Source organism: Siniperca chuatsi, linkage group LG5 (assembly GCF_020085105.1).
Source record: "Siniperca chuatsi isolate FFG_IHB_CAS linkage group LG5, ASM2008510v1, whole genome shotgun sequence".
Classification (NCBI taxonomy): Eukaryota; Metazoa; Chordata; class Actinopteri; order Centrarchiformes; family Sinipercidae; genus Siniperca; species Siniperca chuatsi.
Genome location: NC_058046.1, coordinates 30,850,889 through 30,866,705, shown reverse-complemented (window position 1 = coordinate 30,866,705; position 15,817 = coordinate 30,850,889). Strand labels below are relative to the sequence as shown.

The following is a 15,817-nucleotide window of genomic DNA, read 5'->3' as shown; positions in this document are numbered from 1 at the left end:
ACTAAACTGGACACTGATCATTACATCTCTGCCATAATTGAATAATTGTGCAATATTCTGTGTACTACTCCTATGCAATATTAGTTTTCCCATGTTAGTTTTTCTTATTTATTGTTATTGATATTATATACCTCTATTACTCTCGACAGTACATGCACCTCTGCTTATTACTTATTTGTTACATCGTACTATCATCATCAACCGGTAAACCCACTTGGTACTTGACACTTAGTTTATCTTATACTTTACTGACCTCATACTTAATTTATTTTCTGACCTGTTTTTATAGTGTTTTATAGTGTATCATATTGTTTGCTAGTACTTTCTCCTGTGTGCACTGACGTAAAGGCGAGCTACTGTAAGAGTTTCCCTACGGGGATCAATAAAGTATTTCTTATTCTGATTCTGATACTCATGGTGAAGCATGAATGAAGGGAATATCCTGGTTTTGTGTGTGCTGGCTCACTGGAATAGCTTACTGGGACACTTAATGGAACTGAGCCATTGTTAATGTTATTAGTTCCACTTTTCCAAGTGAAAATGTCTGTTGTGAAAAAGGTCTATTGACCTAAAGACACCTCTTTTATGTTTGCTCAGAGCCTGTGACATCTCCGCCCCCCCTCCCCCTGTCCATCCATGAGCCGGTGCGTTGTACTTGCTCCATGCAGGGGACAGGCTTCTCCTGTCCCAGTGGGGTAGGAGGACGGCCCCCTCTCATGAAGGTGGTGACAGGTGACATCTTGGTGGACATCACAGGCCGAAACGTCTCTGAGTATCTGCTCTTCACATCAGACAGACTGCGCCTGCACAGGTAGGACTGCTATGGGAGCGTTTCTTAAAATAAGAACTATTTGAATAGAGAAATACTGACAACTTGAGTTTCACAGTACATACTAGGGCTGGGTATCATTTCACATTTTTTGATATTGGTGTCAATATGATTACTGAGGTTTAGTATCATTTTAAATACCAAAATGATACATTTTTCATAACCTTACTTTGAAGAATATTAACATGCTTTTACAGTATTATATATTTCCAGTTGTACACATCTAGTAAGACAAAATGCTAAATTTGGCCTCAAAATCTTTAACAGCATTGTTGCATTTTAAAAGGTCATTATCAAATAATGCTGTCAAACAGAAACTGATTCTCCTCAAAACAGTGTCTGCAGTGATAATTTCCCCAAGATTATACAAATAGCTATGAGAAAAAAACATGCAATTTATACAAAAGTCAATATTTGAAATAATGTAGAGGAAGATTTATGTTGTATTACTATAAATATATATATGGTGAGGTCCAGAGTCAGATTTTACACTACAGTAAATACTACATTCATACAAGACAAACTTACATTTCGTTTTACTTCACTACATCTGTTTATTCAACTGTAAGTTTAGTCATCTAAAACACTGATTCTCAACGACCGGGTCACAACCCGGTACCAGTCCGTGCAATGTTGGCTACTTGGCACATAAATGTGCATTCAGTTCAGCATCCTCTCATATTTATTAAACTGAGACTGGATAAAACAGAAAACGTCTACCAATTGGAAGGTCAGCGGTTCGATCCCAGCTTCCACCAGCCCACATGTTGAAGTGTCCTTGGGCAAGACACTGAACCCCAAATTGCTCCTGAAGGCTGTGCCATTGGTGTATGAGTGTGTGTGAGTTAGTTTCTTTGTTCTGATGAGCAGTTGGCACCTGCCATCAGTGTGTGAATGTGATATGTAGTGTGAAGTGCTTTGAGTTGTCAGAAGACTAGAAAGGTGTTATACAAATACAGTCCATTTACCATATGGGCAAATCCCACATACACAAACAAACAAATACAGCCGTGGCTGGTGTGCATTGGACCACACATAAGATGACAGCCACTGAATATGACCATCCGTGAGAACAGAGACTGAGAAGCCTTCCCCAGCAACCTCCTCTGTCTCATGACCTTTGCCGGTCTCAGGTCACTAATGGAAGATTGAATTACAATTTCTCGATTTACGGCGGCCTGCAAAGACTCACGAAGCATGAACAAAATAACACAGCAGTAGTATAGAAGGGGGACCATTTTCGGGGGTGCACATGACCTTCACGTGTACGTGCAGTACCCCCCGGTGACCATAACGTGCACGTGTATGATCTATGGTGCACAAGCATCCTTGAGTGATGGGGGATGCGGACATGTCTGGTCACACCTTCGTTTCACACCCCTCCCCAAGACCATTTGTTGACCCCTAATATGGGGCACGGATGTTGTTAAAATAAAAGTATTTTGGGAGTGGCTTTTGACATGGTGCCGCTATATAGTGTCGTTGTGGGGGACAAAGAATATACTAAACAGTGAGTGGGGCCCACAGTTGCTAAATTTGGACAGATTTTTGCTCTGTTTCTGAACGACGGCTGTATCTCCATTGAGCGTCTGATTTGCCACACATCTTTTCCATTTTGCACTGATTCTGTCAACATCATGGCCATGGAGAATACAGGTAATCATACAGGGGTCTTGACACCAAAGCAACGCATAAATCTTGCCGATGCTGATCTGCTTATGGCTCCTAGAAAGAAAAGGTCCACCCCTAAAAACCTGAATGATTTTCTGGATCAAAAGGCATGGGTTCCACAGTATGAATGGAATGTGGAAGATTTTAGGGTATCGGGATACTTGTTTGACTCCAAAAGGCGGATTTTGTTTTTCTGAAGCCATTCTGTTGTGGACTTGCTCCGGTGTTTTTGGTCGTTGTCCTGTTGCATCACCCACCTTCTACACACTTTCAGCTGACGTACAGACATCCTCACATTATCCTGAAGAATTGTCTGATATACAGTGGTGTGCAAAAGTGTTTGCCCCCTTCCTGATTTCTTATTTTTTTGCATTTTTGTCACACTTAAATGTTTCAGATCATCAAACAAATTTTAAAAATTAGTCAAAGATAACACAAGTAAATACAAAATGCAGTTTTTAAATGAAGGCTGTTAAGAGAAAACAAAATCCAAACCTACATGGCCCTGTGTGAAATATTGATTGCCCCCTAAACCTAATAACTGGTTGGGCCACCCTTAGCAGCAACAACTGCAATCAAGCGTTTGCGATAACTTGCAATGAGTCTTTTACAGCGCTGTGGAGGAATTTTGGCCCACTCATCTTTGCAGAATTGTTGTAATTCAGCCACATTGGAGGGTTTTCGAGCATGAACTGCCTTTTTAAGGTCATGCAACACCATCTCAATAGGATTCAGGTCAGGACTTTGACTAGGCCACTCCAAAGTCTTCTTTTTGTTCTTCGTCTTCGTCTGTCAGCCTCACTAGAATGCTGTATCAAATTCACATCTGAATCCATATAAGGTTCGGCTATTATGCAGCAGATGTTGAATAAACATTCGCAAACAGTTTGCTCAACTTATCTCCACTTTGCCACTCCAAAGTCTTCATTTTGTTCTTCTTCAGCCATTCAGAGACCCCACAACAACATCCAAAGAACTGCAGTAAAATATAGTGGAGGTTGTGTGATGGTCTGTGGCTGTTTTGCTGCTTCAGGACCTGGAAGACTTGCTGTGATAAAAACCTACCAAAAACTCCTGAAGGAGATTGTCCGGTCATCTGTTTGTGACCTCAAGCTGAAGCGAACTTGGGCTCTGCAGCAGGACAATAATCCAAAACACACCAGCAAGTCCACCTCTGAATGGGTGAAGAAGAACAAAATGAAGACTTTGGAGTGGCCTAGTCAAAGTCCTACCATCACAAACAGAGTGTCTGTTTTACCATTAAGAGACCTGGAATTCTTTTTTATAGGAAAGCTTGCTGAAATGTTGGGATTTATACCTGTAGAAGTCCCCTGACCCCTGAGGACACGGTAATCGACAAGGATCATATATCACCCGATGTGTATATCGCACCACATCCTGCCGATATTAATGTTGGGATGTACAACATTTTCATCTATTCTAATATTATAGAATATCAAACTGTAGGACACAGTTATGTACCTCTTTTTAAGAATTGTACATATTGAAGGACCGAACAATGATATGATTACAAGGACGTACGACAGACTACACTACCTTAGCATCAAAATATCTCTCAATATCAGAATCAACATATACCTTTTATGTATGGAAAAGTAATAATAAAACTACACTTCTGACCCGCAAAACATCATACAAGTGACCATGTATCAACCATATATGCACAATATGGACAAATACATTGCATACTATACAGCACAAGCTGGTGGTGATTTACCAGGATACAGCGGTCTTGGTTCTCAATATGGGGCAGGTCTTGGGGGTGTTTTTCGTGGCTTGTTTAGACTTGCATTTACCCTGCTCAAGAAAGGATTTACTGTCGCAGCACCGCATTTAAAGACAGCAGCCAAAAACATTGTTTCTGATGTTATCACCAACGTTATGCATCATAGTAACAAACAGTAATAGGGGTCAGGAATAATGGCAATATCACATCAACCAATAAAACGTCCTCCTGCACAAAGGGGAAGTTCCCAACCAAAGAGGCGTCACCGAATATTAAATAAGAAGACTGATACTAAGACAAGAAAAAATACACAAGCAAGGAGAAGCAACTCAGCAAAACAGTGTAAGACAAGATATATATTCTAGCAGGAATGGCTTTGGTACATGATATGTCAAAAGAATGTATTAAATCGGAATTAGATCTATTTATGGTACCTTTGACACAAACAAGTATCGAAATCCCCCCTCTAGCAGCCATTTCGGACTCTGCGGCAATAGAATTTTTTGTCCCTGCAAGCACCGCGGACTATCTGGATCTGACCAACACTTTTCTATATACACGTGTCAAGATCACCAAAGCTAACGGGGGAAATCTGGTACAAGGAGATGAAGTGGGATTTATCAACTACCCGGGTTGTACAATATTTTCACAAGTGGACATTTCGCTGGGGGATAGGCTTATAACACAGTCATAAAACACCTATCCTTATCGATGTATTATAGAATGTCTTTTAAATTATGGGAAGGATACTCTGCAGACACAGTTTGGATCTGGATTATTCTGCATGGATACTGCAGGACATATGGAGGATGTGACAGGTGGAGGAGATAACGAAGGTCTTGTTAAGAGAATGGGGTATACAGAAGGAGGCCGCGTGGTAGAGTTAATTGCACCTTTACATTCTGATTTGTTTTTTCAGGACATGTTAATGATATTGTTGATGGTGTTGATATTAAGATAAAATTTATAAGAGCTAAAAACGAATTTTGTTTAATGCGCAACACTGTAGATGACTTTCGAGTCAATATTCTATCTGCAAGCCTCTTTGTAAAGAAGGTCACAATATCTCCTGCTGTGAAACTAGCTCATGACAAGGCTCTAATGCACAATAATGCGACATATCCTATTGACAGAGTAAATAAATTTATTGTCATAGGATTTGTAGATCATGAAGCCTTCACAAGTAGTTATGCATGTAATCCATTTACAATCATTATGATATAGAGTTTTTATGTTTATATGTTGATGGACAGCAATACCACTAATTTTGTGAGGAGTAATGCCATTAGAGAATATCACCAGTTATATTCAACAACTGGAAAGTATCTTAAAAACAACGCTGTATCCATTACCCGTGATGAATTTTGTAGAGGATATAGTTTGTTTTGCTTTAACTTGGCCCCTGACGAAGGCTACGGAGATCACATGTCTCTCATAAAAAACGGGAATGTCAGATTGGAGGCTCGGTTTAAAAATCCTTTTCAGCAAACAATAAATGCAGTTGTCTATGCTACATTTGATTCTATAATTGAGATATCGGCAAGGCATCAAATTCTCATTGACTTTTTCTAATTTAAAATAATTGTAATAAGAATACAATAGAATTGTCTGAGATTCTTGATAAGTTGGTGAAACAAAGTGTCTTTTTAGGGGTATTTGCCAGCGATCAACTTCCTAAATCAATTATTAAAAAGAGACCTGTCATGCTTGTGATAAATACGGATCCTTCTTACTTGAGCGGCCAACATTGGATCGCTATTTATATCAATAAGCCGGGTATGGGATTATTCTTTGACAGTTTTGGGAACCCGCCTACATACTCACATTTTCCAGAATCATTTTCTGGCTTCCTTTATAGAAATTGCGGGTCTATGCAACATTCTGTAAAACAGGTACAAGATGTGTGTTCTGCTGTGTGTGGTCAACATTGTATTTTTTTTCATTATGATATGAATAAGGGATGATCTGATGATGAAATATACTAATGTTTTGTGTTAAATGATTTGATGGTTTGTAAATTTGTGAAAAAAATGTCCCTCAATTCCATGTATTAAAAACAACTTTTTTTTAAATGCGTCCAATGTGTACAATCAGGATTCTTTTAAATGTGTAAAGTAACATTATATACCGCATAATTATCGAAAAATATGTTAAATAAAATGTAGACATATATGGACAATAAGTTTTGCTATTACTTTGTGGATTTAAATAAACAACTCTACAACAATAAATGTCTACTTCTTTGTCTTTTATTCAAAAACAATCAAAGATATACAATAAAAATGTATCCAATCAGTTACACGTGTTTCAGGAGACAACAAAGGGCTTGTTTCAATTTCTGTTAGCTGTTTCCTTCTGCTAATAAGAGGAGTAGGGGTGTCAGACGTCGTTCTCTTAAACTCTTCGATTTTTGTTTTGACTTGATGATTTGGTACAACTGATATAGGTACATTCAACATAACCAATGATTGTAAGTATTCGTTCCATCCTGTAGGCCGATGACTGTCAGACACATTGTGAGCAGCAGTCACACTTCTTATCAAATCATACACATGCAAGCCTTTCATAATATTCCCATTAAATACAAATTCTCCTTGTTCAGTCCATGAAGTAATGTTCTTTGAGGATGACATTTTGTCCAAAATATATTGTGCCTTATTCTTGCTGTTTTTTGGAATGTCTTTTCTTTCTTGAGCTGCCATGTTAGCCTGTTCTGAACCACGAACATCCTCCTCGACTGGGATAGACAAAGTTAGCGTATTCTGATCCTGTTCATGAGTATCTTCAGTTTTCTGATCCAAAATGCCTTTAAAAGCATGATCCAATTAATTTTCTTAGGTCTCTCGAATAGACTTGTGCAGGTTGTCTTCGTAAAAGATCAAGTTGATGTTGAGGCACTAGAAACATTTTTTGAGCATACTCCATGGTCTTTTAATTCTGTCTTGAAGCAATAAGACTCAATATAAAGGGCACAGCAATACTCAGGAGAGGCAAGAGAAGTCCTCCAAACTGGTTAATCAACTTCTTTTTTTTTTCTTTGACACACACCTTTTTATTAGCAATTAGTCTAATCCCCGCCTTCTTCTTTTTTAATTGTTGATACTGTGATTTGTTTAAAGGTACCTTTCCCTTTAAAACACTGTATGCTATCTCGCATAACGTTATAATGTCTGGGCTTGCCGATTTAATGATATTCTTTCTCTGAGGAGATACTCCATGCAAAATTTTCAATGAAGACAAGTTTCTTCTGATACTTTCTGACATGCTTTTATTTCTTCTTAGACACATACACAACAAGCAGGTCAGAAAGCATATCAGTTCTGAGCCGGAGATGATCAGGTGTCTTGGCTTTATAATCAATCAAAAGATACCCGTAAGGAACACTTGTTGTGTCATCAAAACACTTCATAAAAAATTTACATTGCCCAGGAAGCATCTGCCTTGCCATTAGCATGACTTGGTATTTGTCGCAGGGGTTTTTAAACAAAACAAGATTTATGTTTAGATTAATTGTCCTGCTGGCTTTACCTTGAAAAAACTAATTTGTACCAAATATAAACAACTCAAGTTTCTATGATGCACATACTTTGTAAATACATTTTGCACTTCAACATTATTACTAGCCACATTCATCAAATCATCAATAATCAGCTAATAGTTTTTATTTACAGGTAACAATGCATTATCACAAAGACAAAGGCAAACCTTCAATAAAATTCACATTTCTTATTTTTAACAATTCTTCATACAATGGCTGCCAGCATGAATAAATATGTACAATTTTTTCAATATTTTTTGAGATCAGTTTTTCAGTGTTTTCAATCAACATTTTTACAAAATAAGTCTTTCAACTATTTGATGCCCATGATAAAATTAGACTAAATGGATGCTGTAGTCTAAAATCAAAATCAACATGCTCTTTACCACCCATTTTTAATAGCCGTAGGGTAAGGTTGTCAGATCAGAGAAGACACGACGCTTGGTGTACACCCCTTGAAGCCTTTTAACAACTGATTTGTTTTTTAGCTCAAATGCTTTTTTATTCCTTACTATTGTGTCACTATATTTTGTGGTGTCTTGTCACAATTCGCAAACTCGTACACAAGATTCATTAGGGTGTCGTGTGTGACCCCGGCAGCATTGTGCGCGTTCAGAATGACCCCTTTGCATTTCAGCTGTTTCTTGTTGTTCAGAGTCTGATAAGCATAACATTTTGGACCACCAGACACGAATTCCACAATGTAATCATCAGCACTGGTGTCTCCATTAATTTCATCATTTAGGTCCCCTAAAAAGGGACCTGTCTCTGGGACCCAATCTCCATCCTTTGCCATAAAAACAACACTGTCTGTGTCAGAATAGATACATCTCTCCCCTAGCTTGTCCATCAAATCATAAAACATAAGTCTTGCATGAGCTGTCGTAAAGGCTCCAACAAATGTTTATGTATTAATTGTTATTATTCTCGGCTGTGTTGAATAGGTGTGGGAAATAACCTTTTTTGGCATCTTCGAAACCCATCGCGTCGGGAGCTCTCGACAAACACATTGGAAGAAAGCTCAAAGGTGCCACCTTTGTTTGTATACATCGTCGTGCATTAATAGGACTTTGCTACCACGCACAATTAGTCTCGGGTTGATCCCCTGGTCAGCGAAGTATTCCAACATGATCCATTATCAAATCTTGAAGCATTGTGCGCCATGAACGTGTAGTTTTTGTACTTTGGCTGCCTACATTTTTTCACAAAGAAATCGACGGAGCTTTCACAAGAGGGACACCAAATTTGGTTTTCAAAATCAATTGCACAGACAAAAACAGCTTTGTGTTTGTTGTTATTTGTTCACGTTTCAAAGTCATAAAAGAATAATCTAGTCTGGGGCGGTGTCGGTTTTTCTGGTTGAATACACTGACTTTGTATGTCTAAATTTAACAGAATTTAACAGATCCCCATAATGACCACATTTACCTTTTTGACATTTATGCCCTGTTGCATTCTTGTTGTAGCTGATTGCATACAGACCACCACAATCGTCACAATATTTTGTCTTATCACACGGACTAGCTCTTTTGCAGTGTTTGGTTTCTGTCATGTTTATGTGCCTGTTAAAACAAGACATATATGTTGTTTAAAACAGTCTACTTACATGATACATATTTGAATACAAAACACTCACCCAAATCTTGGGAATCGAGTATCACAACGAGGTCCACATCTTCTGGTTTCTGATATTCAATAAGCCTTGCCCTTGGTCTATCTGAGACACTAATAATAATAATAAGATATCTGTTTTGATCATATAACAACATACACACACCCGCATTGTCAATTACACAGGTTTTATTGTGAAAACATAACAGTAACAATCTTATTTAAAATGATTTCAAGTGTACATTTTTTGGATCCAGAATATGGAGCTCTACTCCTTGGGTTTTCATTCGGATACTTCTTCTTTGTCTCTAATAACCGTGAGCATATGCCAGCACTGCTTTGAGGGATTTCATCAAATAAATGGGGTTCCTCTAGAGATAACATATATCAAGTTATTTAAAAAGCAATATATCAATTTTATTTTAAAAGAATCATGAATAGCGTATATTCGTCGCAGACACATGCCGTATAAAGCAAGTGTGTAAAACAGACTATCACAACCCATACCTGAGAAATATGTCCTCTTTCTTGGTCCACTGCTTGAATGTCCCCATCCCGCGGATTCTTCCACGCAGTTCAGTGGTGTTTTGAAAATACTTGTACATTTTAAAAATAAAAAATAAAGAACATAATGGCCTTTTACGATCATCCGGTTCCGTACACCACAGGTCACGCGTACCCCCGAAACAGGTACCCCATATTTTCTTCTCACAGCCTTTTAAGGACCATCTCATGATCTGTGGTCTTCATCAAGTGAAAACCAGGACTTGTCAAACCTTGAGACTGAAGGAATAGAGAACGTAACTTTGCCATGCAGAATCAAATGTATTAATCAATGTGTTACGTTGAGTAACAATGTAAGAGTGTGGAACTTGATGTTGTCATGCTGATGCCACTAGACCCTGTCAACAAGACCTGTTCTTTATGTAAAGAAATTAATATGATATCAAACAAAGTATGGATCACCATCTTCTGCACTAACAAACTATTTCTTTTTTAGAGATTGTAGTACAAAAAACTGTTAATAAACAAAAGCTGCCCAAAGAGAACAAAAATGTTGAGGTTAGAAAATACATAGATGAAAAGTTAAAGGGAGTGTGTTGCACACGCGTCTACTCTGCAGGCGGCATAACCGGAAGCCACTTTCTCAGTTATTTTTAACTTTATTCACACAAATTTTAGATCTAAATGTTCATTAAAGCCTTCCAATGCTGATGGTGAGTCATTTTGCCGATATGACCTACAGTTTAAGCTTCAAATACCACCTAGAATTTTAAAATAGTAATAATGTAGTGGTAATATTAATATTAATAAATTAATTATAATAGGAATGACAGTCATAGGAATAATAATGACAATAATAGTAACAGAGCCAATAACAACTGTAGTAGCAGTTGTCAAAGAAGATGTCGAGTTAGTAAAATGCAGTAATGGGATAAAAATGCATACAGATCGTGCGGGAGAGAGGAAAAAGGTGCATCATGGGAAGCCCCTTGGCAGCCTAGGCCTATAGCAGCATAACTAAGGGATGGTTCAGGACTCCCCATCATACTACTACTACAGTGTTTACAACTACTACTACTACTTCAGCCTTTACTACTACTACTACTCCTACTACTACTACAGTTTATTGATGATTCTAATTCAAACACACATATTACTACTACTACTATTAGTGCTACTACTACTTCAGACTATTAGACTATTACTACAGGTTTACTACTAATACCACTACTACTAAAACAGTCTTTACTACTGTTACTACCAGTACTACTACTAGAGTCTTTAGAACTACTACTACTACGACTACTACAGTCTTTACTACTACTACTGCAATCTTTACTACTACCACAATCTTTACTACTTTCAGCAGTGTTTTGCAAAATCATTTCAACTTTCAGCATTCCCACGTATTTTCAGCAGCAATTTTTCTAGTTTTTATTCTTCTTCCGTAGGTTTTTGGGTACTCCTTCTGCATACGTTCAGCTATAGAAACCATTCAACTATCAAAGTGTTCAGCTCTTTAAGGATATTTATTACTTATTATTTATTACTTTCAGCCACAGACGTCATTTGAACTTTAAACAGGTCACAAGACTTTCATTTATTACACTTGCATTCAGCTTTTTGATATCTTTTACAGTTTTTTCAATATCGCAATTTATGTTTGATGCTTTTTTCAGTCCTTTTTTGAGTTTATAATGGGTGTGTATTGGGCGGAATGAGCTATAGTGAGTGACATCACTAGAGTGTAGGACAGCTGTGAAATCTTAAAAAATTCTCTTCGACTTGCTCTTATTCCCACAATTTTGACTCTTCATACATCATTTTGCAGAAGAACATGGTTCTGGTTCTACACGTGTAACTATGGAATCAAATGGACTTATACATTTAGCTTGATGAGCTCCCAAGTGACAAGAGTGACAAGCAACTGCCGTATAGGCTCCCGAGTGTCGAAATTTCTGGAGGAAAACAGAAAATGTTTTTAAAATCGCACTCACATTTTTTAACTTTATCCACACAAAGCCTTAGGATGCTGTCGGTGTGGTCATTTCAATGATAAGACCTACAGTTGTTGTTTTTTTATGAGGGTGTCTTGTTCGACTGCTTAATTCACAATTCATCTCTACCTCTGTCTCTAACTGGCAATATTACAGTAACATCCACCTTTTCTGGCAAAGTATTTCCTTTAGGTAATGTATTCCTCTTCCAGGTGTTTTTTGGTCAACTACTACTTCTGCATATTTTAAGCTACAGAAACCATTCAAATGTTAAAACTTGCCCTTTAAGGACACTTATGCTTCTCTTGAATGTTTTTATACCATTTATAATTTTAAAATATTGTGCTTTTTTCAACAATTCATAGTGAAAACCATTAACACCATGACAGTTTAGCCTCCAGCTGTTCTAGCAATGTATTTCAGCTCTTAGCTTCTTTAGGTAATAGGTACCCAGCCAGGAAATTAGCAGACCACAGGAACCATCTCCGTTTTAATCTAAGATGCAGGCAGAGCAAGATTATTCCCAAGAGCCTACAGATTAAACCACCAGTAAAAGGGCACAGAGCAGAGAAGATTTGGAGAAGAAACCAGACCCAGATGCTTAGTGAAAGGATCAGGGAAAACAACTTAAGAATAGACAATTTGAAGAACAGAATAGAATTTTTGCAGAAGAAGTTACATTGTCCCAGAAGAAATCCTCAAGAGAGTGATGGATTTTACACAGGTAGCACAGGGTGCACAACATAAGAAGAGCAAGGAGCGGCAAATTTAACATCCTTTTGAATAAGAAGAATCTAGGAAAGGACCAGCACAACAGGAGATCGGGGACTGAACAAAGGGAGACATGTATTAACAGAAACAATTGGATCAAAAACTTATCAGACCGCATCCTGACACAGGTGGAAAAAGATGTGCTCTCCAAAGGGCTCAACTTTTCAGTTACATCCAACCACAGAAACAGCCATTAGGAAGAACAAGATGACTGAAGCAGAGGCTGCAGACCTGAGGCTACGTGTCACAGCAACATTAAAGAGTGCCAAACCGCCTCCTTCCAACATTACATCCGAAGAGAGGAGGGCACTCTCAGCACTGCAGAAGGATCACAGCATAAACATTCTACCAGCAGACAAGGGTCGCTGCAGTGTGATTCTGAACACAGCCAATTATGAAACCAAGGTCAACAACCTTCTTGAAGACACAACCACATATCAAAAACTTAAAAGAGATCCAACCAATGGCTACAAGAAGAAGGTTATAGACTGTCTACAGAAGCTTGAGAAGGAGGATGTGATAGACAGGCCTCTGTACTACAGACTATACCCTGGGGAAGCCATTCCTTGCATCTATGGCCTTCCCAAAATTCACAAAGAGAATGTTCCACTCAGACCCATCATGTGCAGCACAGATTCCATCACATACAACATAGCCAAACATTTGACTACAATCTTGGCTCCGTTGGTGGGGAACACAGTACATCATGTGGAAAACAAACAGAAATTTGTGGACAAAGTGAAACATCTCCAGTTGGACCCAGATGACGTTATGGTTTCTTATGATGTTGTGTTCTTGTTCACTTGCATCCCGACCTCAGAAGCAGTGACAGCGGTGAGGAGAAGACTGCAGGAGGACTCCATTTTGCAGCAAAGGACCAAGCTTACAACTGAACACATATGCAAGCTATTAGACATCTGTCTCAACACAACCTACTTCCAATTCCGGGGACACTTCTACAGATTCACAGCTGTGCTATGGGCTCTCCGGTCTCTCCCATCGTGGCCAACCTGTACATGGAACAGTTTGAGAAGAAGGCATTATCCTCGTTCCCAGGCACACCACCAAGTCATTGGTACCGCTACGTGGATGACACCTTTGTGAAAATCAAGAAACAAGACTTGGAAGCGTTCTCAGAGCATATCAATACTGTGGACCCCAACATCAAGTTCACACATGAGGATGCCAAAGAGAACCGCTTGGCCTTTCTTCATTGTTCTACACTCAGAGGAGAGGACGGAAAGCTCCAGATAGAAGTGTACAGGAAACCAACACATACGGATCAATACTTGCTCTTTGACTCACACCATCCACTACAGCACAAGCTGGGTGTAATCCGGACATTACAACACAGAGCCCAAGAAGTGCCCACCGGCTCAGAGGGTAAGAAGAAAGAGGAAAGGCATGTCCAGAATGCACTGTCAGCCTGTGGTTATCCTACTTGGGCTATCAACAAAGTTAAAAGAGCCAAAAAACAGGACAAAAGTGTAACAGAACCAAGAAGGAACGGTGTCTCCATTCCTTATGTATCTGGACTGTCTCAAAAACTACAAAGGATCTTTAGACAGCACGATGTTCCTGTTTTCTTTAAACCAGGCAACACTTTAAGACAGAAACTCGTTCACCCTAAGGACAAGTTACCCACACAGAAAGAGAGCAATGTTGTCTACTCCATTCAGTGCAGTGAGGAAAACTGCAAAGAAAGGTACATAGGCGAGACCAAACAGCCACTTCACAAAAGACTTTATCAGCACAGACGACACGCTAACTCAGGATTACAGAGCGCCGTGCATTTGCATCTAAAAGCTACAAACCACACATTTAAAGACAGCGAGGTGAAGATTCTAAGTAGAGAGAAGAGTTGGTTTGAACGGGGCGTCAAGGAAGCAATTTTTGTGAAAAAAGAGAACCCCTCTTTGAACAGAAATGGTGGTCTGAGATTCAATCTGCCCAAAGTCTATCAGAGTGTATTATCACCTTGGTCACGCCAATCATATGCTAATCAGGTACTTAACAGTGATGAAGTAGATGCAGCCAGAAAACAATAGGCCTGATTACTGGGCCATCTTGGAAACTATTAGGTCAGTTTCAGGTGAAACTAGCTATTAACAGATACTCAGGCAGATTCCTTCTTGAGGGCAGGGCTTATGTAACACAGAGTAGCTTAAATTTCTAGTTCCCGTCCCATTTTTTCACAATTGAGAATGACTTCCGGATGGGAGCCGAAACGTCATGATTCTGAAAACAGTGTCCAGATCGCTATGACTGAAACCTTTTCTACGATTTAGGTAATGCAGTTAAGCAGTTCTGGCAATTCATTTCACATTTCTGCATTTTCAGCAATGCTTTGCAATTTATTATTCGTCTGTATGTTTTTAGGTCAACTAATACTTCTGCATACTTTCAGCTACAAAAACAATTCAAATGTAAAAATTGTTATGTTCTTTTAAGGATTTTTATGTTTCTATTCAACTTTTCAACTTAACTTTTCCAACTCCCAATTTTACCAGTTTTACGTTTCAGCTTCCAGGTTTTTGAGCAGTCTAGTGCAATATATGTGGTTTTCAGATTGTTCAGGCAAATTCATTTGTGATGTCTGCATTTTCAGAAATGATTTCAAAATCATTTCAGCTTTCAGTATTTCCACTCATTTTTAGCAGGCAAGATTTTCTAGTTATTATTCCTTCAGCATTCACACCCAAAAAAAACATTAATTTTCAGTCCTTTTCTGAGTTTACAATGAGTGCGTATTGGGCGGAATGCTGAGAGCTTGAGTGAGGGACTCAATTGTCAGAGTGCAGAGGATCTGTAAAATTTTCTTAAAATCTTCTCTTCAACTTGCTCTCATTTCCACAATTGTCACTCTTCATGCATAATTTATACATCAAAGGAAAATTTGTGCCGGTCGCAGACACACAACTATGGAGTCAAACAAACTCACACAGTTGCCACAGTCAGCTTCAAAGTGACAGCAGTACCAGCCAACTGCCATATAGAGTTGCATATTAACTGAGACCAGAATTTTCACAAGGGAGGCAGAAAAAGGGACATTTCACACAGCCTCTGCAGAAGGGTCACCTCTTCCTTACGGTATTTTTTACTTTGGCGATAGGAGTTACGGTCTTTGAGCTAGAAGCAGGAATTTCAAA

At 38.6% G+C, this 15,817-nt stretch overlaps 1 protein-coding gene across 14 annotated transcripts in view; it reads left to right on the top strand.

The window, feature by feature from the left end:
- abca2 (ATP-binding cassette, sub-family A (ABC1), member 2) overlaps positions 1-15,817 on the top strand; it is a 239,527-nt gene that overhangs the window by 152,048 nt on the left and 71,662 nt on the right. For all 14 annotated transcript variants that reach the window (XR_006377943.1, XR_006377941.1, XR_006377942.1 and 11 more), the window contains one exon: positions 598-811. Coding sequence is in view for 11 of the 14 variants with exons in the window: in XM_044195602.1 (XP_044051537.1) it covers positions 598-811 (214 nt within the window). In the remaining 3 variants the exon portion in view is untranslated. The remainder of the gene's footprint in view (positions 1-597; positions 812-15,817) is intronic.